The sequence below is a fragment of the Scyliorhinus torazame genome, chromosome 6 (genome assembly GCF_047496885.1).
Source record: "Scyliorhinus torazame isolate Kashiwa2021f chromosome 6, sScyTor2.1, whole genome shotgun sequence".
In the NCBI taxonomy this organism is placed as follows: Eukaryota; Metazoa; Chordata; class Chondrichthyes; order Carcharhiniformes; family Scyliorhinidae; genus Scyliorhinus; species Scyliorhinus torazame.
Genome location: NC_092712.1, coordinates 87,482,941 through 87,510,197, shown reverse-complemented (window position 1 = coordinate 87,510,197; position 27,257 = coordinate 87,482,941). Strand labels below are relative to the sequence as shown.

The 27,257-nt window shown below is 50.1% G+C and overlaps 1 protein-coding gene across 4 annotated transcripts in view; it reads left to right on the top strand.

Annotated features, from left to right (window-relative positions):
- LOC140424883 (all trans-polyprenyl-diphosphate synthase PDSS1-like) overlaps positions 1-27,257 on the top strand; it is a 63,469-nt gene that overhangs the window by 9,291 nt on the left and 26,921 nt on the right. For all 4 annotated transcript variants that reach the window (XR_011947718.1, XR_011947717.1, XM_072508443.1 and 1 more), the window contains exon 3: positions 15,948-16,080. Coding sequence is in view for 2 of the 4 variants with exons in the window: in XM_072508443.1 (XP_072364544.1) it covers positions 15,948-16,080 (133 nt within the window). In the remaining 2 variants the exon portion in view is untranslated. The remainder of the gene's footprint in view (positions 1-15,947; positions 16,081-27,257) is intronic.

The following is a 27,257-nucleotide window of genomic DNA, read 5'->3' as shown; positions in this document are numbered from 1 at the left end:
TGCCAAGTTTCCTTCAAATCCCTTTCTTCCTTTATCATTTCCCTTACCACATGAAGCGTATATTTGCCATTATAACATTTGCAACATAATAAGCCAACAGCAGTCGCAAAACCACCCCTAGGACATCAGTAGGCACATTTAATACATTCAACTTTTGGGGTTATAACCCAATTGAATCGTCTTTCGACACATCGAACCATCACGTTTTCTTCCAAATAAATTCTCCCTATTGTTAAATACACAGTAAAAAAATGTTTTAAAAATAAACACATTGCTCATTACCTAACCACACATAGTTTGTGTGTTACAGCTTTACATATTTTCAGCAGTTATCAGAATTTCAACACTAAAAGATAAAGTACAATATCGACACATCCCTTTGTGGCTCAATCCAAGTGCTTTATGAGCCAGCACTTGGGACCAATAGTTATTACAAAATATGGTGTGTTAACAACATCAATATTATTCGTGATGTTGCGTGCAGTTAAATCAAGAAAACACACTAAACTACCATTATTATACTTTGCTTGTTTATCCCCTCTGTTAAAACATTCACACGGTTTAGAAAAATTCTCACCCTTTGTGATTGCTGATCAAGTTCTTGAATGGCACACATGCCCCCATTATCATACATACATAGATAACAGTCCCTAACAATTTACATGACATTTCTTCCTTAATAACTGTTACAGCTCTCCAATGCAATATTGTTTGCTGCATTGGTTACAAATTTTCCGCCGTGGCATCGAGCTGCAAAAAACAAAAATTTAAACTATTGGCATTTAGCATGTGGGGGTTCCTCGTCAGTCGTGCTGTCTGCCGAGACCCGTAATAACTCCACCGCGTAGTACGTGCCCCGTGCCGACCGCAGATCATCCATCAGCTGATGTCCAGGACACATGTCCAGTCAGAGATGGATGATCGAAGGTTTCACTGCTCAGTAATAATTTGATATTTTGCTTTGTTTCTTTTTTTAAAATATATTTTATTGAAATTTTTTTCCCTGAGCAACATTTTTCCCGCTTACAAAACAAGCGAAACGATAACAGTAACAAAACAGAAATTTTTAAACTTTTTAACAATAATAATAGTAGTAATAATATACAAGTAGCAAAACCTCGTAGTCTATTGACCTATACTCAACTGCCTCCCCCCCCCCCCCCCCCCCCCCCCTCTCCCCCCTGGGTTGCTGCTGCTGGTCATCCGTCTTCCCTCTAACGTTCCCCTAGGTAGTCGAGAAATGGCTGCCACCGCCTGGTGAACCCTTGAGCCGATCCTCTCAGGGCAAACTTTATCTGCTCCAGTTTAATAAACCCCGCCATATCGTTTACCCAGGCCTCCAGTCCGGGGGGTTTCGCCTCCTTCCACATGAGTAGGATCCTGTGCCGGGCTACGAGGGACGCAAAGGCCACGACATCGGCCTCTTTCGCCTCCTGCACTCCAGGCTCTTCCGCAACTCCAAATAGAGCTAACCCCAGCCTGGTTTGACCCGGGCCGTCATCACCCGCGAAATCACTCCCGTCACTCCCTTCCAATACCCTTCCAGTGCCGGGCACGCCCAAAACATATGTGCGTGGTTTGCCGGGCTCACGCCACACCTCCCACATTTGTCCTCCACTCCAAAGAACCTGCTCAATCTTGCCCCCGTTATGCGTGCTCTATGTAGCACCTTAAATTGAATCAGACTAAGCCTGGCGCATGAGGAAGAGGAATTTACCCTGCTTAGGGCATCAGCCCACATACCCTCCTCTATCTCCTCCCCTAATTCTTCTTCCCACTTTCTTTTTAGTTCGCCCACCGACTCCTCCCCCTCTTCCCTCATCTCTCGGTAAATCTCTGACACCTTGCCCTCTCCGACCCACACCCCTGAAAGCACCCTGTCCTGTATCCCCTGTGTCGGGAGCCGCGGGAATTCCCTCACCTGGTGTCTAGTAAACGCCCTCATCTGCATATATCTCAAGAATTTCCCCCGGGGTAACTTATACTTTTCCTCCAGTGCTCCCAATCTCGCAAAAGTCCCATCTATGAATAAATCTCCCACCTTCCTAATTCCCAACTGGTACCAGCTTTGAAATCCTCCATCCATTCTTCCTGGGGCGAACCTATGATTGTTCCTGATAGGGGACCCCACCAGGGCTCCCCGCACCCCTCTCTGTCACCTCCACTGTCCCCATATGTTCAGTGTTGCCGCCACCACCGGGTTCGTGGTGTACTTTTTCGGTGAGAACGGTAGCGGCGCCGTCACCAGCGCCTCTAGACTCGTCCCTTTACAGGACCTTCTCCAGCCTTTTCCACGCCGCTCCCTCACCCTCCATCATCCATCTACGTATCATTGCCACATTGGCGGCCCAATAATAATCTCCCAAGTTCGGTAGTGCCAGTCCTCCTCTGTCCCTACTGCGCTGAAGGAACCCCCTCCTTACTCTCGGAACTTTCCCTGCCCACACAAAGCTCGTAATGCTCCTATCTATGTTATTAAAAAAGGTCCTGGTGATTAAAATAGGGAGACATTGAAATACAAATAAGAACCTCGGGAGGACCATCATCTTAATTGCTTGCACCCTGCCCGCCAGCGATAAAGGCTGCATGTCCCACCTCTTAAAGTCCTCCTCCATTTGTTCTACCAGCCGTGTCAGCTTAAGTCTGTGCAAGGCTCCCCAGCTCCTAGCGATCTGAATCCCCAAGTATCGGAAGTTTCTTTCCACTTTCCTTAGCGGTAAGCCTTCTATCTCTCTACTCTGGTCCCCTGGATGTATCACATATAATTCACTCTTCCCCATGTTTAACCTATCCCCCCCCCCCCCGGCTGGGTCCGCAATAGCAATAGGTCATCCGCGTATAACGAGACTCCGTGTTCTTCTCCCCCTCTAGTCACCCCTCCCCATTTCCTGGAGTCTCTCAGCGCCATGGCCAGAGGTTCAACTGCCAGCGCAAACAACAATGGAGACAGCGGGCATCTCTGTCTTGTTCCCCTATATAATCGGAAATACTCCGATCTATGTCGACCTGTAACTACGCTTGCCGTTGGTGCCCCATAAAGTAGTCTAACCCAGCGAATAAATCCGTTCCCAAACCCAAACCTCCTTAACACTTCCCATAAATACTCCCACTCCACCCTATCAAATGCCTTCTCTGCGTCCATTGCCGCCACTATCTCTGCCTCCCCCTCCACTGAGGGCATCATTATCACCCCTAATAGTCGTCGCACGTTAACATTCAATTGTCTCCCTTTTACGAACCCTGTCTGGTCTTCGTGCACCACCCCGGGACACAGTCCTCTATCCTCAATGCCAGCACCTTTGCTAGCAGTTTGGCGTCCACGTTCAATAGTGAAATAGGTCTATAGGACCCACACTGCATCGGATCTTTGTCCCTCTTCAAAATTAGCGATATCGTCGCCTCCGACATTGTCGGGGGTAGTGTCCCCCCTTCCCTGGCCTCATTGATCGTCCTCGCCAACAACGGGGCCAACAGGTCCACATATTCTCTGTAGAATTCCACCGGGAACCCGTCTGGCCCCGGGGCCTTCCCTGCTTGCATGCTTCCCAGTCCCTTAATAACCTCGCCCACCTCAATCGGCGCCCCCAGGCCTGCCACCGCCTGCTCCTCCACTTTCGGGAACCTCAACTGGTCCAGGAACTGCCGCATCCCCTCCTCTCCTTCTGGGGGCTGAGACCTATACAGTTCTTCATAAAAGGTCTTAAACACCTCATTTATCTTTCCTGCCCTTCGCACGGTGTCTCCCCTTTCATCCCTAATTCCTCCTATCTCCCTCGCTGCTGCCCTCTTTCGCAGTTGGTGCGCCAACAGGCGACTAGCCTTTTCCCATATTCATACCTCCTCCCCTGTGCCTTCCTCCACAGTACCTCCGCCTTTCTGGTGGTTAGAAGGTCAAACTCGGTCTGGAGTCGTCTCCTCTCCCTGTACAGCTCCTCCTCCGGGGTCTCTGCAAATTCCCTGTCCACCCTTAAAATCTCCCCCAGTAACCTATCCCTTTCCTTGGCCTCTGTTTTCCTTTTGTGGGCCCCAATAGAAATCAGCTCTCCTCTGACCACCGCTTTTAGTGCTTCCCAGACCACTCCCACAGGGACCTCGCCGTCGTCATTGACCTCCAGGTATCTCTCAATACACCCCCGCACACTTGCACACACTCCCTCATCCGCCATCAGTCCCACATCTAATCGCCAGAGTGTTCTCTGCTCCCTGTCCTCTCCTACTTCCAGGTCCACCCAATGTGGGGCATGATCCGAAACCGCTATGGCTGAGTATTCAGCTTCTTCCACCCTAGAGATCAACGACCTTCCTATAACAAAAAAATCTATCCGGGAGTACACTTTATGGACGTGGGAGAAGAAGGAATACTCCCTAGCCCTGGGTCTAAGAAATCGCCATGGATCCACTTCCCCCCATTTGGTCCATAAACCCCTTAAGTACATTGGCCGCTGCCGGCCTTCTTCCAGTCCTTGAGCTGGATCTATCTAGCCCCGGGTCCAGCACCGTATTGAAGTCCCCTCCTAAAATCAAATTTCCTGCCTCCAGGTCCGGAATACGCCCCAGCATCCGTCTCATGAACCCCGCATCGTCCCAATTTGGGGCATACACATTAACCAACACGACCTCCATTCCCTCCAGCCTACCACTCACCATTACATATCTACCTCCACTATCTGCTACGATGTTCTTTGCTTCAAATGCTACCCGTTTCCCCACCAAAATGGCCACCCCTCTGTTCTTTGCGTCCAGTCCTGAGTGGAACACCTATCCTACCCATCCTTTCCTAAGCCTAACTTGGTCTGCCACCTTTAGGTGCGTCTCTTGGAGCATAACCACGTCTGCCCTTAGTCCTTTCAAATGCGCGAGCGCTCGGGCCCTTTTTATCGGCCCATTCAGGCCTCTCACGTTCCACGTGATCAGCCTCACTGTGGGGCTACCTGCCCCCCGCCCGTGTTGACTAGCCATTACCTTCTCTAGGCCAGTCCCATATCCCGCCTCCGCGCTCCCGCTCGCTCCCCCAGCGTCGCATTCCGCCCCCGACCACCTTCTCTTTACCCATTTCCTTTTGGATTTCCGCAGCAGCAACCCAGCTGTCCCCCCCCGCTAGATCCCCATCCAGCCTGATTGCTCCCCCCCATATCACCTCAACTGACCCCGGCTGCTCCTGCTCGCTCCTCGGCCCCCCCCGGTGCGAGGGAACTCCCATCCGCCTTGCGCCCGTTTTCCCGCCCTATTCTTTCTGGCGCGGGAACATCCCTTTACCTGTCCCGCCTCTCATGGCGCAGCTCCCTTTCCCCTTCCCCTCTCCCTCCCCATTCTCTGACCATGTCCCGCCTCTCCCCCCTCACCGGTGCCCACGCTTCCCCAGTGTCCCCCCCCCCTCCCTGTTCACTTCTCGCTCAACCCTCACCATCCCATCAACAAAAACAATAATAACAACAATAACAGTTCCCTGCAGCATCAGTCCCTCCGTTCCGGTCCAGCTTCTCCTCATTGACGAAGGACCATGCTTCCTCCGCCGTCTCGAAACAACAGTGTCTCTCCTGATGCGTGACCCACAGTCCTGCCGGCTGCAGCATCCCAAACTTCACCTTCCTTTTGTGCAAAACCTCTTTGGCTCGGTCGAAGCTCGCCCTCCTTCTCGCCACCTCCGCACTCCAATCCTGGTAGATCCTTACCACCGCATTCTCCCATCTGCTACTCCGCATCTTTTTGGCCCATCTCAGGACCTCTTCTCTGTCCTTAAGGCGGTAGAATCACACGATTATCGCCCTCGGTGGTTCTCCCGCTTTTGGTCTTCTCGCCGGGATCCGATTTGCCCACTCCACCTCCATGGGGCCCGCAGGGGCCTCAGCACCCATCAGTGAGCTCAGCATCTTTCTTGTGTACGCTCCACAGTCCACTCCTTCCACACCCTCCGGGAGACCTAGTATCCTAAGATTCTTCCTTCGCGCTCCATTTTCAAGGGCCTCAATCCTGTCAGCACACTTTTTATGAAGTGCCTTGTGCGTCTGAGTCTTGACCGCCAGGCCCAGGACCTCGTCCTCAATACCTGACACCTTCTGCTCCACCACGCGAAGTTCCGTCTCCTGGGTCTTTAGAGTCTCCTTAAGCCCCTCAATTGCCTGTAACAACGGGGTCATTACCTCCTTCTTCAGCAGGTCCACGCACCGTCTCACCACCTCGTCCTGCTCAGGCCCCCATGTCACCTGTGGTTTCTCCGCCGCCATTTTGTTTCACTCCCTCTCTCTCTCTCTCTCTCTCTCTGATCTTCTGGCTGCAGATTCTTCGGGCTGCAGCCGCCGCCGCCGGTTTTTCCCTCCGTCTTCCGGGGGGGACTCCCTTCCCTCGCGCCTCGCACCGGGTTTTACGGCCGTCCAAGTCCCCGTTGGGGCTCTTAAAAGAGCCCGAAGTTCCGTCGGAGCTGGAGCCGCCGAAACGTGCGGGCTAGCTCATCCCTGCCGCAACCGGAAGTCCATTTTGCTTTGTTTCTAACCCGTAAAGTGTACCTCCGGGCTCTTGTCATTTAATTCTCTCACTATATCATTTTTTGTTCTTTCCATTGAGTAATTTTATTGAAACATTTGCAACATAAGTTTTGACTTCATTTACAAATTCCCAATTTCCAGAGCAATGCTGTGACTATTACTCCTACTTGTGGTTTTGTTTTGTAACACATTTCCTATCTTAACTTGCCCTTTCTCGGGGTCCCATTGAGTATCATTAGTTTTCCCCGAATGCTGTCTAAAAATCTTTAATTTATCTGATAAGTTTAGTACGTATCCCAGGCTGCTTGTAAGTGCTCCCCACATTTTAACCCATCTAGCCTACTCCTAGTCCTCGCTTTTTCCCTTCCTTCTTCAAACTTGATCCTTATTTTTCTCTGGAGTGTAGTTCTCTTTCTTCGTCCGAACAAGTATGTCTGTATTATTTTTTTCCATCTGACAAATCAAATAAACAAGTCAAGGGTGGAGAGGGCCCTATTCTTTAATTTGTATTTTCTATTTTTGTTTGGATACTCCAGAAGTGCCCTCTCCAGGACTTCTGGATTTCCTTTGCCATCATTGCTTTCCTTTTTGTTTTGACTGATTTGTCTTCTTTATCATTTATGTACATCATAAAATTAAGGCCTGTTAAGCCTCCTCCTTCTGTCATTGCACCCGAGTGAGATTCGAAGAATCTCAAGCCCCTCTTTTTTGCTCGCTCAGTGATCCAATCTGGTCGAAACCTTACCCTGATACATTTCGGGTATTGCTTCTGCTTTTACTTCAATGTTTTTTATTATGACTGGATCTTTATGAAAGGTAAGTTCCAAACATGACATTTTAACTTTATCATCTGTCCTATCAATGCTGCTAACGGGTTTTAATTCACGGTCTTCACACTCTACTTCATCACATAATACTAGTGAGTGCAGTAATCCTGTGACACTCATAACCAAACATTCCTTTTTCCCTTGAGGAAAGGCTTTTCAAAACCTTCTTTTGCAGCTGCTGTTAACCCTTCGTAGGATTTTTCCCTACATTCTCTCATGTACTCTTAGGTCAGGTATTGCCAGACTTCCATGTTTCAAATGACATATTTTCCCATTTTTTCTTTTACACGCCCGGCTCACATATGGGGGCAGGAAACTATATTTTAGCTTGTCAGAAGAGGCAGCGGAGTTCGTGAGACAATGGACTGGCAGGAGAAGGAGGACTCTGAACTTTGGTGGAGGAGATGTGAAGTTATTGTACTGTACTGTGGAAAATCTCTGTTTCTGGTGTTCGTTTCTTTTCTCTCTTTTTCGGCTTCAGGCTTGTTTATTGTTCTTTGTTAGGGGATGGGGGGTGAGTTCATGTGTTCGGGCCTGGGGCGGGGTTGGTTTTGTTTCATTACTTTCTTTGAGTGTTTGCACTGTTTGAATGGGGGGGTATCAGTAAGGGGGATGGATGCTAGGCGCCAGGGGTGGGAGCTGCTAGGCTAGCTGGGCGACCTCGTTCACAGAAGTGCAATTGGGGGTAAGCTGATGATCAGTGGGTGGGGGGGTGGGACAGTATTGCTGACAGGTAGGGGGCCTTTAAAGTTCAGGAGGAGGAGGGTTGATGACGGTGGACGCCCAAGGGTGGGCCATGGGAGTTGTAGGGCATGGGCCGAAGACTGTCCTAGGAGAGGCAATGGCTGATTGGCAGGGGGCGGTGTGCCCCCCCCCTGACCAGGCTGGTCACGTGGAACGTTCGGGGACTGAGTGGGCCAGTCAAAAGGGCCTGTGTGTTCGCGCACTTGAGGCAACTGAAAGCTATGCTGCTGGAGACCCATTTGAAGCTGGGGGATCAGATTAGGTTGAGGAAGGGATGGGTTGGGTAAGTGTTTCATTCAGGGTTAGACTTTAAAACGAAGAGGGTGGCGATTTTGGTCAATAAACGGGTGGCGTTCGAGGTGGAGAATATAGAAGCGGACCCTGGGGGGAGATATGTCAAGGTTAGTGGGAAACTGTTGGGAATGTCTGTGGTATTGGTGAATATGTATGCCCTGAACTGGAATGATGTGGAATTTGAGGTGGGTCTGGGAGGATTCCGGACCTAGATTCACATCAACTGATTATGGGGGGAGATTTCAACACGTTTCTTGATCCAAAGTTGGACCAATCGAGTTCTAGGTAGAGGGAGGTATCCGCTATGGTGAAGGAGATCTGGAGGTTCATGGCGCACATTGTGGGGGAGGGGGGGTCGATCTGTGGAGATTCGGGAGGCCGAGGGGTAAGGCATTTTCTTTCTACTCCCATGTGTACTATTCCTTGTGTCTGAATAAAGCTCGTGGTCTTACAGTTGAAGTAGATGCTTTATTTCTGAGCTTGTTCTCTCTCCAGTGCTTAAACTATGTTACATCTGAGCTGCCAGTCTGTGTCCTGCTCACCAGCTACCGTCCCTGTGAAGAGAGACAGAGGCCACTTGTTTGTCTATGTATATATACCCATCTCTGGTGCTCCCTCTAGTGGTTACTTAGTTGTAGTGTATTTACATTAACCTCTTGTGTATATACAGTGATGCATATCACTACACCCCCCCTTTTTTCTTGTTCCATAGTTTCTGTACCTTGTTAAAGAAAATTGTACAAAACAGATAGATAAATGATATGTACAAGTTGTGATGATATTGATGATTATACAAAACCAATTAATATTTATGAGTCCAATCTTAATTTTTAAAAATTATGCATCCAAACTTTATGAATTTGTACGGTTGAGTTGCTTTCATCTTCTGTTGTTGAAGTGGTGATGTTGATGTTGTCATTTCTTTGTGAATGTCGTCAGTGTTCTTGTGTTTAAGTAACTAAGAAGTCATCATGAGGTATTCGAATGGTCGAATCACTTTGTTGTCTGACTTAGACTTTTATTTCTATGCTTATAGTAGCGATTCTGTATGGCATCTTTGTTGTCTGACTTGGACTTTTTTCTGTGTTTGCGGTATTGATTCTGTGTCTCATATTTGTTGCCTGACCTGGACTTTTTCCTGTGCTTGCGGTATTGATTCTATATGTCATCTGCCTTGAAAGCTGGTTTGCTTGTTTGTAGTGGAGCAAATGTGAATTTGTGAGATTCGTTGCCATGGTATATTTGTACTCTTGCCTTTGGTTTGAACTGTGCTGTTACATTGTCCTTCATGTGCAGAGTTGTACCCTGTCGTACAAATTGTTTATTCATTATTGTTTTTGTCGTTTCTGTTTTTGTTGTTGTACTTTGTCATGCTTCTTGTTTCTGTTTTTGTTGTTTTCGTTGTTTTCGTTGTTGTTCTTGTTGTTGTCGTGTTTGTTGCAGTTGTTTTCTTTGTTTCTCATTTTTGTTCTTGTAGACTTTGTTGTTTTTGTTGCTTTTCTTGTTTCTGTTGTGCTTATTGTGGTTTTTGTTCTTGTTACGCTCAATGACATGTGAATAATTCGAGTCATTCTCAAAGTTAAGTGTCCTTTGTGGTATCTGAGTTTCATTTAGTGTTTCTTCTTTAGGATTGTGTGAATGATCTAATGTTGCATTGACCTTGGTGCCATCACTCCTTTGTGGTTGATGTGATTCCTTGGTGCTCTTCTGGAGTCATTTCTGGTTCACTTGAATCAATGCTCCACTTTTGGAGTCATGTCAGGTTCGCTTGAATCATCATTGATTTCTTGGTGCTCCTCTTCTGGAGCCAAAATCTTCAAGATTTCATTTTCTTGTGGATGGGTTAGAGTAGATGAGGTTTTAATTGACTGGTCTCACTGGACTCGAGTAGTTTCACTTTGTTGAGTGCTTCTGTACATACAAAGTTCAGGCATTGTTCTGTCTTTCGAGGTGAAAAATTGTAGCTTTAAAACTCTTTTTTTCAATTTTCGGACATTCCCTTTAAGTGGGAGTGGTCTGGGACCTCTGACGTCATGACGCTCGTGATGTAAAGCGTAGGAATCGATTGCGCATGCGCAAATAATTTTCCTTTACTGTGCGCTTATTCGCAATCTGCACATGCACGGCTGGCGCATGCGCAGATCCCTCTTCAAGCTTTGCGCTCTTTTTGTTCAACTGCGCATGCGCAGAACGATTTGCGCCCAAAACGCCTTTTTTCAATTGCGCATGCGCGGCTGCGTTTCCTGCGCATGCGCAGACCCAGATATTCGTCTTTTGTTCCCTGGAGAGTTTAAAATGTGCTCGGACGCCATTTTAACTTCAGACCAGTGGAAAAGAACTTTTTTGCTGTTTTTTCTTATTAAAAACTTAAAGTTTTTTTTTCTTCTGATCTGCACTTGTCAATCGTGATTTCCAGCATTAAACCTTTCTGTTCTGATGATTGTTTGAGTTTTGCATCACTCGTCCCCTGTGCAATTTGGTCTCTGAGCATTGAGTGTCTTAAAGCAGCATTGTTACTGGTGTTACAGTAATCTTCAATTTTTTTAAGTATTGCTTCTAATTGGGTGTTGTCTTCACCTTTCAAGTAATTAAAGCAGTTATAGATTTCTCTAGCTTCATGTCCTGCTAGGAGAAGTGCTATTTTCATTTCTTCTGAGACCGCGCTCAACTCATTAGCTACGATATACAGTTCGAACGTTTGTTTAAAGATTTTCCATCTATGACTTAAATTACCGGTTGTTTTCAGCTGCGGTGGCGTTACAACGAGTTGCATCGACTCAGCGAAGACTCCCCACGTCCGAGTTTTCTTCTGTTTTCAATCGTGCTTTGTCTGCATCTTGAGTAACTTTTCTAGTAAGCATTCTGAAGTCACCTGATCCTGGTACCATGTATTATTCCTTGTGTCTGAATAAATCTCGTAGTCTTACAGTTGAAGTAGATGCTTTATTTCTGAGTTTGTTCCCTCTTCAGCACTTAGACTATGTTACATCTGAGCTGCCTGTCTGTGTCCTGCTCACCAGCTGCCATTCCTGTGAAGAGAGAGAGGCCACTTCCTGTTTGTCTATGTATATCTTCACCCAGCTCTGATGCTCCCTCTAATGGTTACTTAGTTTAGTGTATTTACCTTAACCTCTTGTGTATATACAGTGATGCATATCACTCCACCATGTACATAAGGTGTATTTCCGGATAGACTTCTTTGTGCTGGACAGAACTCTGCTGGCAGAGGTGGTGGATGCTGAATATTCAGCAATAGTTGTGTCAGACTATGCCTGCGCTGGGTGGACTTGCATAGTGAGGTTAGATGTTGGGCTGCTAGTGGAGGAGGAGGTGTGTGTGAGGGTGAGGGAGGCCATCCGGGGGTATATAAAGATCAATCATAATGGTGAGGTGTCGGCGGGGTTGGTCTGGGAGTCGCTGAAGGCAGTTATCAGAGGGGAATTTATTTTAATTTGGGCCCACAAGGAGAAGGCGGAGCGGGTGGAGTTAGAAAGGTTGTTGGGAGAAATCTTATAGGAGATATGCGAAGACTCCGGAGGATGGGCTTTTGAAAGAACGTCAGTTAGAATTTGGGCTCCTGTCCACCGGTAAGGCGACAGGGCAGCTGAGGAGGGTAAGGGGGGGGTCTATGATTATGGGGAGAAAGCTAGTAGGATGCTGGCGCATCAGTTGAGGAAGCAGGAGGCAGCAGATAAATAGGGAAAGTGAGGCACACAGGTGAGAAGGTGGTTTTGGACCCAGTGGGGCTGAATGGTGTGTTTTGAGATTTTTATAGAAAGCTGTATAAATCGGAACCCCCAGCCGGGGAGGCGGGGGGGGGGATGAGACGATTTTTGGGGGTGCTGGAAATCCCGAAGGTGGATGAGGAGTTGGTGGAGGGCCTGGGGGCCTCAATCGGGTTTGGGGAGATAATAGAGGGCTGGGGGCGATGCAATCGGGCAAAGCCCTGGGACCGGATGGATACCCGGTGGAATTTTATAACAAGTTTTGCGGGGTGTTGGGACTGCTTCTGGTAAAGGCATTTAATGAATAAAAGGAACTGGGAGTGCTCCCCCCGATGTTATTTCAGGCATCGATCTCTCTCATCTTGAAACAGGACAAAGATCCGGAAAGCTGTGGGTCATCTAGACCAATCTCCTTATTAAATGTGGATGCTAAACTGCTGGCAAAGACCTTGGCCACACCGATCGAGGATTGCGTCCCAGGGGTAATAATGGAAGACCAGATGGGATTTGTTAAGGGGCGACACCCAGCGACCAATATTAGGCAGCTCTTGTGTGTAATAATTATGCCTACGGAGGTGCGCGAGATCGGTCGTGGTGGCCATGGGTGCAGAGAGAGCCTTTGACCAGGTGGAGGGGAAATATTTGTGGGAGGTCTTGGGATGGGGGGGCTGGTCTTCCGAACTTTATCAATTATTACTGAGCGGCTAATATATTAATGGCCAGGAAGCGGGTTGTGGGAGTGGGTGGAGGTGGCATCTTGTACAGGCATGAGCCTGAGGCCTTTGTTGATGGCACCTCTGCCGTTCTCACTGGCTCGGTACTCCACAGGCCCGGTGGTAGTGGCAGCCCTGAGAGTGTGGAGACAGTGGAGGCAACACATCGGGTTGGAGGGGGTGTCGGTGTGGACACCGATCTGTGACAACCATCGGTTTGCTCCGGGGGGGCTGGACGGGGGTTTCAGGAGGTGGCAGCGGGCAGGGATCGAGAGATTTGGAGATCTTTTTATTGAGGCGGGCTTTCCGAGTTGAGGAGCTAGAGGAGGAGTTTGAGTTGCCAGGCGGGAACGGGTTCCAGTGGTCCACAGGGCTCATATTACTGTGGCCCGAATGAGCAGGTTTTTTGAGGAGGTGCAGGACCGGTGTCGGCGCTGTGCGGGTAGTCCTGTGGATCATATGCACATGTTCTGGGCATGTCCGAGGTTGAGGGACTTTTGGCAGGGATTTGGAGATGTCATGTATGAGATCCTGCAAGGGAGGGTGACTCCCGAGTCCAGGGGTGGCGATATTCGGAGTATCGGAAGATCCGGGAGCCCAGAGGGAGGAGAGAGATCAACATTTTGGCCTTTGCTTCCATTGTTAAGGGTAAGATCCTGGCATGGCTGACTGGCAGAAGGCAGCGAGTGGGGATAAAGGGGTCTTTTTCAGGATGGCAGCCAGTGACTAGTGGTGTGCCTCAGGGGTCGGTGCTGGGACCACAACTTTTCACAATATACATTAATGATCTGGAAGAAAGTACTGAAGGCACTGTTGCTAAGTTTGCAGATGATACAAAGATCTGTAGAGGGACAGGTAGTATTGAGGAAGCAAGAGGGCTGCAGAAGGATTTGGACAAGCTAGGAGAGTGGGCAATGAAGTGGCAAATGAAATACAATGTAGAAAAGTATGAGGTTATACATTTTGGAAGGAGGAATTTAGGCGTAGACTATTTTCTAAATGGGGAAATGCTTAGCAAGTCCTTGTTCACGATTCTCTTGATGTTAATGTGCAGGTTCAATCGGCAGTTAAGAAGGCAAATGCAATGTTAGCATTCATGTCAAGAGGGCTTCAATACAAGACCAGGGATGTACTTCTGAGGTTGTATAAGGCTCTGGTCAGACCCCATTTGGAGTATTGTGAGCAGTTTTGGGCCCCGTATCTAAGGAAGGATGTGCTGGTCTTGGAAAGGGTCCAGAGGAGGTTCACAAGAATGATCCCTGGAATGAAGAACTTGTATGAGGAACGTTTGAGGACTCTGGGTCTGTACTCGTTGGGAGTTTAGAAGGATGACGGGAGATCTTATTGAAACTTGCAGGATACTGCGAGGCCTGGATAGAGTGGATGTGAAGAGGATGTTTCCACCTTGTAGGAAAAACTAGAACCAGAGGACACCATCTCAGACTAAAGGAACAATCCTTTAAAAGTGAGATGAGGAGAAATCTCTTCAGCCAGAGGGTGGTGAATCCGTGGAACTCTTTACCGCAGAAGGCTGTGGTGGCCAAATTACTGAGTGTCTTTAAGACCGAGATAGATAGGTTCTTGATTAATAAGGAGATCGGGGTTCTGGGGAGAAGACAGGAGAATGGGGATGAGAAAATATCAGCCATGATTGAATGGCGGAGCAGACTCGATGGGCCGAGTGGCCTAAATTCTGCTCCTATATCTTATGGCCCGGAGACTGATTCTGCTAGGATGGAGGGACTCGGAGCCCCCCAAGTCGAGGGTATGGGTAAGCGACATGGCGGGGTTTCTCAGATGGGAGAAAATCAAATTCGCCTTAAGGGGTTCGTTACAGGGGTTCGCTTGGACGTGGCAGCCGTTCATCGACTTCTTTAAGGAAAATTAGTCTATCAGCGGGGGGGGGGGGGTTGAAGGGGGAGGCATGTAAGTGACAAATAAGGGCATGAAAACCAATGAAAGGAGGGCCGTGAGATGGCGTGTTTATAGGGACCATGTTGGTCAGGGTGTATGGCTGTGTTATTGTGGGTTTTTTGTCTTTGTTGGATTTTTCCGTTTAAAAGTGTTAAAATTATAAATGCCTAAAAAAAATAAGATATTAATGATTCATTGCAGTTCATTGCTTTTTAAGTTTAATCACAAAATAGATTGAATCTTGTATATGTGGTGTGTTTTTGCAATGCCTTTGTTTTGTTTGTAATTAATCTAACTTGATCTTAGTAATTGAAATGTCAGCAGTGTGACCAGTTGAGCAGACTGTTAACAATACATAGAGGATACTTAACTTTATAGGCAGAAGCAAGAAAGTTATGCTAAACCTTTTACATGTCAGGGCTCAGCTGGAGTATTGTGTCCAACCAGAAAGGATGTCAAGGCCTTAGTGAAGGTAGGGAGAACATTTATGAGAATGACTCATAGGATGTGAGATTTCAGTTACGTGGAGAGAGAAGCTGGAAGTGTTCTCCTTGGAGCAGAGGATGTCATGAGCAGACTTTGTAGTTAAAAATCATGACGGGTTAAATAAATAAGGTAAATCTATTTCCAGTGTCAGAAGGGTCAGAGGATACAGGTTTATGGTAATTTGGAAAAGAAATTCTGGTATAGAATCATAGAATGCAGAAGGAGGCCATTCGACCCATCAAGTCCGCACCAGCCCTTGGAAAGAGACCCACGTAAGCCCACACCTCTACCCTCTGCCTGTAAACCAGTAACCCCACCTAACTGAGGTGGTATGCTGAGGAGGATTTTTTTTAAACTGCTAGTTATGATCTGGAATGTACTGAATAAAAGGTTGGCAAAAGCAGATTTAGTAATAACTTTGAAAAGGGAACTAGATAATTTAACGGTGAAAAATTGCAGGGCGATAGGAAAAGAGAAAAGGAGTAAGATGAATGAAATAGCTCTTTCAAAGAGCCGGTATGATGGGCTGAAGGGCCTCCTTGCGCTGCATCATTCTATGATTTTGTGAATAGACCTTTGGCTATGTTCTGGTAATTGCTGTGTTGAAAAGCTACAGGATAATTCTTTATTTAAAAAGCAGATTGAAAAAGAACATGAAGAGATCTATATGTTTTCCTCAACAAATTTAAAATCATTAGACATTTAAATTAATTTTATGTACAGTAGCCACTAACACTAAATGTAACTCTTTTTTTGTTTTAGAACTCCATCCAGACTTATGTACACAACTAGGACAAAATGCTGCTGTAACCAAGTGCACAGTGACAAACAGTATAAAAATCCCTACACATTAGCTCAGGAAGACCTGAAGAATTTATATGATGAAATCAGACGGGTAAGTCTGCTGATCAAAGTTTTCATTTTCATAAGTACATAATGCTTCATAACTGGGTCATGACAGAATTTATAAAGATTTTCTACACAAGCAGTTTTTTAATCTATTAAAGATCTAACAGTTGGAGTGGAAACAATTTCCATTAATGACAGCTCACGACTGAGGCTTTCGATACAGAATATCTTCATTTTCTTTTTTAAAAATTGAGGTTCTGTGAAGCAGAGCAGACATTAAGACAGAAGATTGGTTTTGTATAAATTGCCCAGTGGCAATCTTGGAAAACCATTTGACAAGTTTGTAGTATTCCATGGGCAATAGTGAGAACGTGTGGATGATCCAACTAATGCACATCCTTGTTGACTGACTTGAGTTGAGGTCAAAGGGTCTAGTTTACCTACCTAAAGGGATTTGGTCTGGTCTGCTTGATGAAGGAAGGATCGTGGAGAGTAACCAACTTAAAATATATAATTTCAGATTATTGACATTCCATTGGTTATGGACAAATTGTTTTTAAACAGAAGTGGTGAATAACAATTTTTGTCCATATCTACCTTTTGTGCTAAAATCAGAATAGATCCAGGGTGGAATTCTCCGGAACTGACGCCGGAATTGGGAAATGTGATTGGGCGTAGAATCTGTTTTGACACCGAAATCGTAGCGGGCACCGATTTCACGCCAAATCGCAATTCTCCGATGCCTCGACAGTGGTGTCAATGCGTTCCAGAGTGCGCATACAGTAAACTGCGTTGGCATTTCGTTAGCGGGTCTGATCCTGTATTCTCTGAGGCCTCCACTGAGGCGAATTCCCAACAGCGAGGTTCACTTGTGCTTTTAAAAATCGTGAAACAGGTGCTGTGGCTGCTGAGGGAGAGTGAGAGGATATGGAACGTGTCCAACATCGCCCTAGTTTGCTGTCAGTCGTTCTGCTTGCCAGGGAGCAAGGCCATTGGGAGGCCTTGGGAGAGTGGGGGCTAGCCAACAGGTGGGGGCGGGGTGGACGGGCACAGAGCACCATTGCTGCAGTTTGCAAGGCAGCCATGCAGCTGCGCATGCCGCTGACTGCCCATTGCGAACTTAGGACCACGGATCGTATGGGTCCCCCTGCAGGCCAACCCCCCCCCCCCCCCCCCCCCCCCCCCGGTGCCCTCTGGCCTCAGCCTACCCATCAGCGAGATGGGTGCCCTCCAGTGCAATCACTGCCATCTTGTTGGCTGGGATGAATGTGTGTGGGAAATGTAATGTCTATATGCGGCTTTAGCTTGTCAGCCTCCTGAGTGTCAATCACTGACCTGGTGGATCCTGCATCAGTTCTCATTGGAATCGATTATGTTTCACGTGGCACCGATGCTAGCCCCTCAATAGTCACTGAATCGGTCCAGGTGCGGCGCCAGTTTTGTCGTGGAAGTCCATGCATCCTGCTCTGGCATCAATATTTAGTCTCAGGAACAGAGAATCCTGCCCCTGGAATTTCAGCACACTGCAATCAGTGTTTGCCCAGAGGAGTACCCTCTTTTGAACGTAAAGTAAGTTTGTTTTTGTATTTTAAGTTCCTTCTATACATTGCTTTGAGCACCATAAAATCATTTTTCATAAAATGTAATTTTCTTTTTACATACAATATCAACTAAGAAAGCCACGACACAATGTTATATCATTTTCTTTATTTTAACTATTGCACTGTGCCATTAAAATTTCATTTATTTTCTGGTAGCAACTGTGGAAATTTGGGGAGCAGAGTTTCCTCAGGTTGGGGATGGTAAAATGAGCAAGATTTCTGCAATTCTGTGGAGTCCAAGTCACAATGTCTTTAAGACCGAGATGGATAGGTTCTTGATTAATAAGGGGATCAGAGGTTATGGAGAGAATGGGGAGCGGGAGAGGAGGGTGTACCACACAATGGGAGGAGTCGAAGGGGAGGCGGGAGTGGCCGGGGTCAGCAGGAGTCAGCTGACTTGCGGAAGTGCAGTGGGGGGAGTAAACCAGCTAGGATGGGTCCTAGCCCAGGGGAGGGGGGGGGAAATAGAGTTGCTGCTGCTAAGATCAAGGAGGAGCTGGAGCGAGTGGGGTGGGTCGAGACTGGGGTATGCCGCTGTGGGGAACGGGCCGGGTGTGGGGTGCGGGCGCGTGGCTGGCCGAGGAGGGGTCATGGCTAGTCGGCGGGGGGGGGGGGGGTGGGGGGGGGTAGCCCCCTGATCTGGCTGATAACCTGGAATGTAAGGGGACTGACTGGGCCGGTTAAGCAGGCCCGCGTGTTCGCGCACCTGAAGGGGCTCAAGGCGGATGTGGTTATGCTCCAGGAGACACACCTGAAGGTGGCAGACCAGGTAAGACTGAGGAAAGGGTGGGTAGGTCAGGGGGGCCTGATAATGGGGGGAGACTTTTTAAAAAAAAATGTTTTATTGAAAATTTTTGCCCAAACAACAATTTTTCCCCTCTTACAAAGCAAACGCAACAATAACAATACAGAAATTTTTAACAATGCACAAGTAACAAAACCCCATTATCTTTGACCTAAACTAAACTAAACCCCCCCCCCTTCCCCCTGGGTTGCTGCTGCTGGTCATCTGTCTTCCCTCTAACGTTCCCCTAGGTAGTCGAGAAATGGCTGCCACCGCTTGGTGAACCCTTGAGCCGATCCTCTCAGGGCAAACTTTATCTGCTCCAGTTTAATGAACCCCGCCATATCATTTACCCAGGCCTCCAGTCCGGGGGGTTTCGCCTCCTTCCACATGAGTAGCATCCTGCGCTGGGCTACTAGGGACGCAAAGGCCACAACGTCGGCCTCTTTCGCCTCCTGCACTCCCGCAGCTCCAAATAGAGCTAACCCCCAGCCTGGTTTGACCCGGGCCTTCACCACCCGCGAAATCACTCCCGTCACTCCCTTCCAATACCCTTCCAGTGCCGGGCACGCCCAAAACATATGTGCGTGGTTTGCCGGGCTCACGCCACACCTCCAACATTTGTCCTCCACTCCAAAGAACCTGCTCAATCTTGCTCCCGTTATGTGTGCTCTATGTAGCACCTTAAATTGAATCAGGCTAAGCCTGGCACACGAGGAAGAGGAATTTACCCTGCTTAGGGCATCAGCCCACATACCCTCCTCTATCTCCTCCCCTAGTTCTTCTTCCCACTTTCCTTTTAGTTCGCCCACCGACTCCTCCCCCTCTTCCCTCATCTCTCGGTAAATCTCTGACACCTTGCCCTCTCCGACCCACACCCCTGAAAGCACCCTGTCCTGTATCCCCTGTGTCGGGAGCAACGGAAATTCCCTCACCTGTTGTCTAGTAAACGCCCTCACCTGCATATATCTCAAGAAATTTCCCCGGGGCAACTTATACTTTTCCTCCAATGCTCCCAAGCTCGCAAAAGTCCCATCTATAAATAAATCTCCCACCCTCCTAATTCCCAACTGGTACCAGCTCTGAAATCCTCCATCCATTCTTCCTGGGGCGAACCTATGGTTGTTCCTGATTGGGGACCCCACCAGGGCTCCCCGCACCCCTCTCTGTCGCCTCCACTGTCCCCAGATATTCAATGTTGCCGCCGCCACCGGGTTCGTGATAAACTTTTTAGGTGAGATCGGTAGCGGTGCCGTCACCAGCGCCTCTAAACTCGTCCCTTTACAGGACTTTCTCTCCAGTCTTTTCCACGCCGCTCCCTCACCCTCCATCATCCATTTACGTATCATTGCCACATTGGCGGCCCAATAGTAATCGCCCAAGTTCGGTAGTGCCAATCCTCCTCTGTCCCTACTACGCTGAAGGAACCCCCTCCTTACTCTCGGAACTTTCCCTGCCCACACGAAGCTCGTGATGCTCCTGTCTATTTTATTAAAAAAGGTCTTGGTGATTAGTATAGGGAGACATTGAAATACAAATAAGAACCTCGGGAGGACCATCATCTTAATTGCTTGCACCCTGCCCGCCAGCGATAAAGGCTGCATGTCCCACCTCTTAAAGTCCTCCTCCATTTGTTCTACCAGCCGTGTCAGCTTAAGTCTGTGCAAGGTTCCCCAGCTCCTAGCGATCTGAATCCCCAGGTATCGGAAGTTTCTTTCCACTTTCCTTAGAGGCAAGCCTTCTATCTCTCTACTCTGGTCCCCTGGATGTATCACAAATAATTCACTCTTCCCCATGTTTAGCCTATACCCCGAGAAATCCCCGAACCCCCTCAAAATTCGCATAACCTCTAACATCCCCCCCGCTGGGTCCGACACTTATAATAATAGGTCATCCGCGTATAACGAGACTCGGTGTTCTTCTCCCCCTCTAATCACCCCTCTCCATTTCCTTGAGTCTCTCAACGCCATGGCCAGAGGTTCCATTGCCAACGCGAACAACAATGGAGACAGCGGGCATCCCTGTCTTGTTCCCCTATATAGTCGGAAATACTCCGATCTATGTCGACCTGTAACTACGCTTGCCGTTGGAGCCCCATAAAGAAGTCTAACCCAGCTAATAAACCTGTTCCCAAACCCAAACCTTCTTAACACTTCCCATAAATACTCCCACTCCACCCTATCAAATGCCTTCTCTGCGTCCATTGCCGCCACTATCTCTGCCTCCCCCTCCACTGGGGGCATCATTATCACCCCTAATAGTCGTCGCACGTTAACATTCAGTTGTCTCCCTTTTACGAACCCTGTCTGGTCTTCGTGCACCACCCCCGGGACACAGTCCTCTATCCTCGATGCCAGTACCTTTGCCAACAATTTGGCGTCCACGTTCAATAATGAAATGGGTCTATAGGACCCGCACTGCAACGGATCTTTATCCCTCTTCAAAATTAACGATATTGTCGCCTCCGACATTGTTGGGGGTAGAGTCCCCCCTTCCCTGGCCTCATTGAACGTCCTCACCATCAACGGGGCCAACAAGTCCACATATTTTCTGTAATATTCCACTGGGAACCCGTCTGGTCCCGGGGCCTTCCCTGCTTGCATGCTTCCCAGTCCCTTAATAACCTCGTCCACCCCAATCGGTGCCCCCAGGCCTACCACCCCCCGCTCCTCCACTTTCGGGAACCTCAATTGGTCCAGGAACTGCCGCATCCCCTCCTCTCCCTCTGGGGGTTGAGACCTATACAGTTCCTCATAGAAGGTCTTGAACACCTCATTTATCTTTCCTGCCCTTCGCACCGTGTCTCCCCTTTCGTCTCTAATTCCTCCTATCTCCCTCGCTGCTGCCCTCTTTCGCAATTGATGAGCCAACAGGCGACTAGCCTTTTCCCCATATTCATACCTCCTCCCCTGTGCCTTCCTCCACAGTACCTCCGCCTTTCTGGTGGTCAGAAGGTCAAATTCCGTCTGGAGTCGTCTCCTCTCCCTGTACAATTCCTCCTCCGGGATCTCTGCAAATTCCCTATCCACCCTTAAAATCTCCCCCAGTAATCTTTCCCTTTCCTTGGCCTCTGTTTTCCTTTTGTGGGCCCCAATGGAGATCAGCTCTCTGACCACCGCTTTTAGAGCTTCCCATACCACTCCCACAGGGACCGCGCCGTCGTCATTGACCTCCAGGTATCTCTCAATACACCCCCGCACACTTGCACACACTCCCTCATCCGCCATCAGTCCCACATCTAATCGCCAGAGTGTTCTCTGCTCCCTTTCCTCTCCTAATTCCAGGTCCACCCAATGTGGGGCATGATCCGAAACCGCTATGGCTGAGTACTCCGCTTCTTCCACCCTAGAGATCAACGACCTTCCCAAAACAAAAAAATCTATCCGGGAGTACACTTTATGGACATGGGAGAAGAAGGAAAACTCCCTAGCCCTAGGTCTAAGAAATCGCCATGGATCCACTCCCCCCATTTGGTCCATAAACCCCTTAAGTACCTTGGCCGCTGCCGGCCTTCTTCCGGTCCTTGAGCTGGATCTATCTAGCCCCGGGTCCAGCACCGTATTAAAGTCCCCTCCTAAAATCAAGTTTCCTACCTCCAGGTCCGGTATACGCCCCAGCATCCGTCTCATAAATCCCGCATCGTCCCAATTTGGGGCATACACATTAACCAACACGACCTCCATTCCCTCCAGCCTGCCGCTCACCATTACATATCTACCTCCGCTATCTGCTACGATGTTCTTTGCTTCAAATGCTACCCGTTTCCCCACCAAAATGGCCACCCCTCTATTCTTTGCGTCCAGTCCTGAGTGGAACACCTGTCCCACCCATCCTTTCCTTCACCTAACTTGGTCCGCCACCTTTAGGTGCGTCTCTTGGAGCATAACCACGTCTGCCCTTAGTCCTTTCAAATGCGCGAGCACTCGGGCCCTTTTTATCGGTCCGTTCAGGCCTCTCACGTTCCACGTGATCAGCCTCACTAGCCATTACCTTCTCTAGGCCAGACCCATATCCCGCCTCCGCGCTCCCGCTCGCTCCCCCAGCGTCGCACACCATCCCCGCCCACCCACTCTTTAGCCATTTCCTTTTGGATTTCCGCAGCAGCAACCTAGTTGTCCCCCCCCTCCCCCGTCCGTCCCCCCCGGCTAGATCTCTTTCTAGCATGATTGCTGCTCCCCCCATATTACTTCCATAAGTCAGCTGACTTCAACTGACCCCGGCTACTCCTGCTCACTCCTCGACCCCCCCCCCCCCCCCGTGTGGGGAACTCCCATCCGCCTTGCGCCTGTCTTCCCGCCTTATTCTTTCTGGCGCGGGAACATCCCTTTACCTGACCCGCCTCTGATGGCGCAGCTCCCTTTCCCCTCCCCCTCCTCTTCCCCATTCTCCAACTATGTCCTGTCTTTCCCCCCTCACCGGCGCCCACATTTCCCCAATGTCTCCCCCCTTCCCAATTTACTTCTCAATTAACTTCAACCATAACATTAACAATAACATTTCCTGCAGCATCAGTCCCTCAGTTCCGATCCAATTTCTCTTCTTTGATGAAGGTCCATGCTTCCTCCGCCGTCTCGAAATAATGGTGTCTCTCCTGATACGTGACCCATAGTCTTGCCGGCTGCAGCATCCCGAACTTCACCTTCCCCTTATGCAACACCTCTTTGGCTCGGTTGAAGCTCGCCCTCCTTCTCGCCACCTCCGCACTCCAATCCTGGTATACCCGTACCACTGCATTCTCCCATCTGCTACTCTGCACCTTTTTAGCCCATCTCAGGACCTCTTCTCTATCCTTAAGGCAGTAAAATTGTCGCCCTGGGTGGTTCTCCCGCTTTTGGTCTTCTCGCCGGAATCCGATTTGCCCACTCCACCTCCAAGGGGCCCGTAGGGGCCTCAGCACCCATCAGTGAGCTCAGCATCGTACTTGCGTACGCTCCACAGTCCACTCCTTCCACACCCTCAGGGAGACCCAGTATCCGAAGGTTCTTCCTTCGCGCTCCGTTTTCTAGGGCCTCGATCCTTTCAGTACACTTTTTATGATGTGCCTCGTGCGTCTGTGTCTTAACCGCCAGGCCCAGGATCTCGTCCTCAATATCTGTCACCTTCTGCTCCACCACGCGGAGCTCTGTCTCCTGGGTCTTTAGTGTCTCCTTGAGCCCCTCAATTGCCTGTAGCATCGGTGTCAGCACCTCCCTCTTCAGCAGCTCCACGCACCGTCTCACAATTTCATCCTGCTCAGGCCCCCATGTCGCCTGCGCTTTCTCCGCCGCCATCTTGTACTTCTCTCTTTCTGACCCTTTGGTCGACGATTCCTCGCGCTGCAGCCGCCGCCGCCGGTTTTTTCCTCCTTCGTTTGGGGGGGACTCCCTTCTCACACACCCCACACCGGGTTGCGTCATCGAAAAATTCCCCGTTGGGGCTCTTAAAAGAGCCCGAAGGTCCGTCGGAGCTGGAGCCGCCGAAACATGCGGCTAGCTAGGCATCACTGCAACCGGAAGTCCCTTCAGTGGCCTTGATGAGATCTTTTCACAGTTGTTCCCTCTGCTGCTAGAATTCACCTTTGATACAGGCCCTCAGGTCAGCTTGCAGCTTTAAGCTTGCCCTTCCCCCGCCTGCATGCTGGAAGAGGCCCTGTTTTTATCCTGCAGTTGCAGCCAAATCTTTTACTGTTTCTGCCGTGTCTGGCATCCAAGAGACATACCATTCCTGGGGGACACTGTCGGGGGAATATTGCAGCCTTCTTCCCACACCGGGAAATGGCAAACAAATGCCGTGTGGGCCCTGTAACGAGCCCAAAAGTCCGTTCCAAGCAGGAGCTACCGAATATGCAACCTAGCTCTGCATAGCCGCACCCGGAGGTCTGGGGGGAGACTTTAACACGGTGTTGGATCCTGCACTGGATCGCTCCAGGTCTAGGACGGGTAGGAAGCCGGCGGCGGCTAGAGTGTTGAGGGGATTTATGGACCAAATGGGAGGGGTGGACCCTTGGAGATTTGCAAGGCTAGAGAATTTTCATTCTTCTCACATGTACATAAGGCTTATTCTCGAATCGACTTTTTCATTTTGAGTAGGGCGCTGATGGCGAGAGTAGAGGATACCGAGTATTCGGTAATAGCCATTTCGGACCACGCCCCACATTGGGTGGACTTGGAGATGGGGGAGGAGAGGGAACAGCGCCCGCTGTGGCGCTTGGAAGTGGGGCTGTTGGCGGACGAGGAGGTGAGCGAGCGGGTCCGAGGAAGTATAGAGAGGTACTTGGAGACCAATGACAACGGGGAGGTCTGAGTGGGGATGGTATGGGAGGCACTGAAGGCGGTGGTGAGGGGAGAACTGATCTCCATCAGGGCCCACAAGGAGCGGGGGGAGAGGGAGAGGCTGGTGGGGGAGATGGTGAGGGTAGACAGGAGGTATGCGGAAGAACCTGAGGAAGGACTGTTGAGGAAGAGGCGCAGCCTCCAGGCCGAATTCGACCTGGTGACCACCAGGAAGGCGGAGGTGCAGTGGAGGAAGGCCCAGTGGGCGGTCTACGAGTATGGGGAAAAGGCAAGCCGGATGCTGGCGCATCAGCTTCGGAAGCGGAACGCAGCTAGGGAGATCGGGGGAGTTAAGGACAGGGGAGGGAGCGTGGTGCGGAGTGGGGTTGGCATCAATGGGGTCTTCAGGGACTTCTACGAGGAATTGTACCGATCTGAGCCCCCACGGGAGGAGGGAGGGATGGGCCGCTTCCTGGACCAATTGAGGTTTCCAAAGGTGGAAGAGGGACTGGTGGCGGGACTGGGGGCCCCGATTGGGCTGGAGGAGCTGATCAAAGGGATAGGAAGCATGCAGGCGGGGAAGGCACCGGGGCCGGACTGTTTCCCGGTCGAGTTCTATAAAAAATATATGGACCTGTTGGGCCCGCTGTTAGGACCTGCAATGAGGCAAGGGAGGGGCGTGCTTTAACCCCGACGATGTCCCGGGCACTGATCTCCTTGATCCTGAAGCGGGACAAGGATCCCCTGCAATGTGGGTCTTACAGACCGATTTCTTTGCTAAATGTAGATGCCAAGGTGCTGGCGAAGGTCTTAGCCACGAGGATTGTGTGCCGCAGATCATCCATGAAGACCAGACGGGGTTTGTGAAGAGGAGACAGTTGAACACGAATGTGCGGAGGCTTTTGAACGTTATCATGATGCCGGCGAGGGTGGGGGAGGCGGAGATGGTGGTGGCGATGGGCGCTGAGAAAGCCTTCGATAGGGTAGAGTGGGGGTACCTGTGGGAGGTGCTGAAGAGGTTTGGGGAGGGGTTTGTCAGGTTGGTTAGGCTGTTGTATGAGGTCCCGATGGCGAGTGTGGCCACAAATAGGAGGAGGTCAGAGTACTTTCGGTTGCACCGAGGGACGAGACAGGGGTGTCCCCTGTCCCCCCTGCTCTTCGCACTGGTGATTGAACCCCTGGCTATGGCACTGAGGGAATCGAGGAACTGGAGGGGGTTGGTGCGGGGTGGGGAGGAGCATAGGGTGTCGCTTTATGCGGACGACCTGCTGCTGTATGTGGCGGACCCGGTGGAAGGAATGCCAGAGGTAATGAGGATCCTTAGGGAATTCGGGGACTTTTCGGGGTACAAGCTCAATATGGGGAAGGGCGAGCTGTTTGTAGTTCAGGTAAGGGACCAGGAGAGTGGGATTGGCGAGCTCCCACTAAGATATTTGGGGGTCCAGGTGGCCAGGAGCTGGGGGGCCCTGCATAGGCTTAACTTTACAAGGCTGGTGGAGCAAATGGAGGAGGAGTTCAAGAGGTGGGACGCGCTGCCGCTGTCCCTGGCGGGTAGGGTGTAGTCAATCAAAATGACGGTGCTCCCAAGGTTTTTGTTCCTGTTCCAGTGCCTCCCCGTGTTTATCCCGAAGGCTTTTTTCAGGCGGGTTAACAGGAGTATAATGGGGTTTGTGTGGGAGCGAAGGACTCCGAGGGTGAGAAGGGTGTTCCTGGAGCGGAGTAGAGATATGGGGGGGGGGCTGGCGCTGCCCAACCTCTGTGGGTACTACTGGGCTGCCAATGCGACAATGGTGTGCAAGTGGGTGATGGAGGGGGAGGGGGCTGCATGGAAGAGGCTGGAGACGGCGTCCTGTGTGGGTACGAGTCTGGGGGCGCTGTCACCGGCGCTGCTGCCGCGCCCTCCAAGGAGGTCTCCCACGAGCCCGGTGGTGGTTGCGGCCCTCAAAATTTGGGGGCAGTGGAGGCGGCATAAGGGGGAAGTTAGGGCCTCGGCGTGGACCCCATTACGGGGGAACCGCCGGTTCGCCCCAGGAAGAACAGGTGGAGGGTTTTCTGGGTGGCACAGGGCAGGGATACGAAAGTTGGGGGACCTGTTTGTGGACGGGAAGTTCGCGAGCTTGGGTGAGCTGGAGGAGAAGTACGGGCTCCCCCCGGGGAAACAGCTTCAGGTACTTACAGGTAAGGGCGTTTGCCAGACGGCAGGTGGTGGAATTCCCACGGCTACTGCCACACACAGTACAGGACAGGGTGCTCTCGGGGGTGGGGGGGGGGGGGGGGGGGGGGGGGAAGATCTCGGAAACTTACCAGGGGGTGTGGGGGGGGATCTCGGAAACTTACCAGGTGATGCAGGAGGAGGAGGAGGAGGCCTCGGTGGTGGAGTTGAAAGGTAAGTGGGAGGAGGAGTTGGGAGAGGAGATCGAAGAGGGGACGTGGGCAGATGCCCTAGGGAGGGTGAACTCTTCCTCTTCGTGCGCGATGCTCAGCCTCGTACAGTTTAAGGTGCTGCACAGGGCACACATGACCGGGACAAGGATGAGCAGGTTCTTTGGGGGTGAGGACAGGTGTGTTAGGTGCTCAGGGAGCCCAG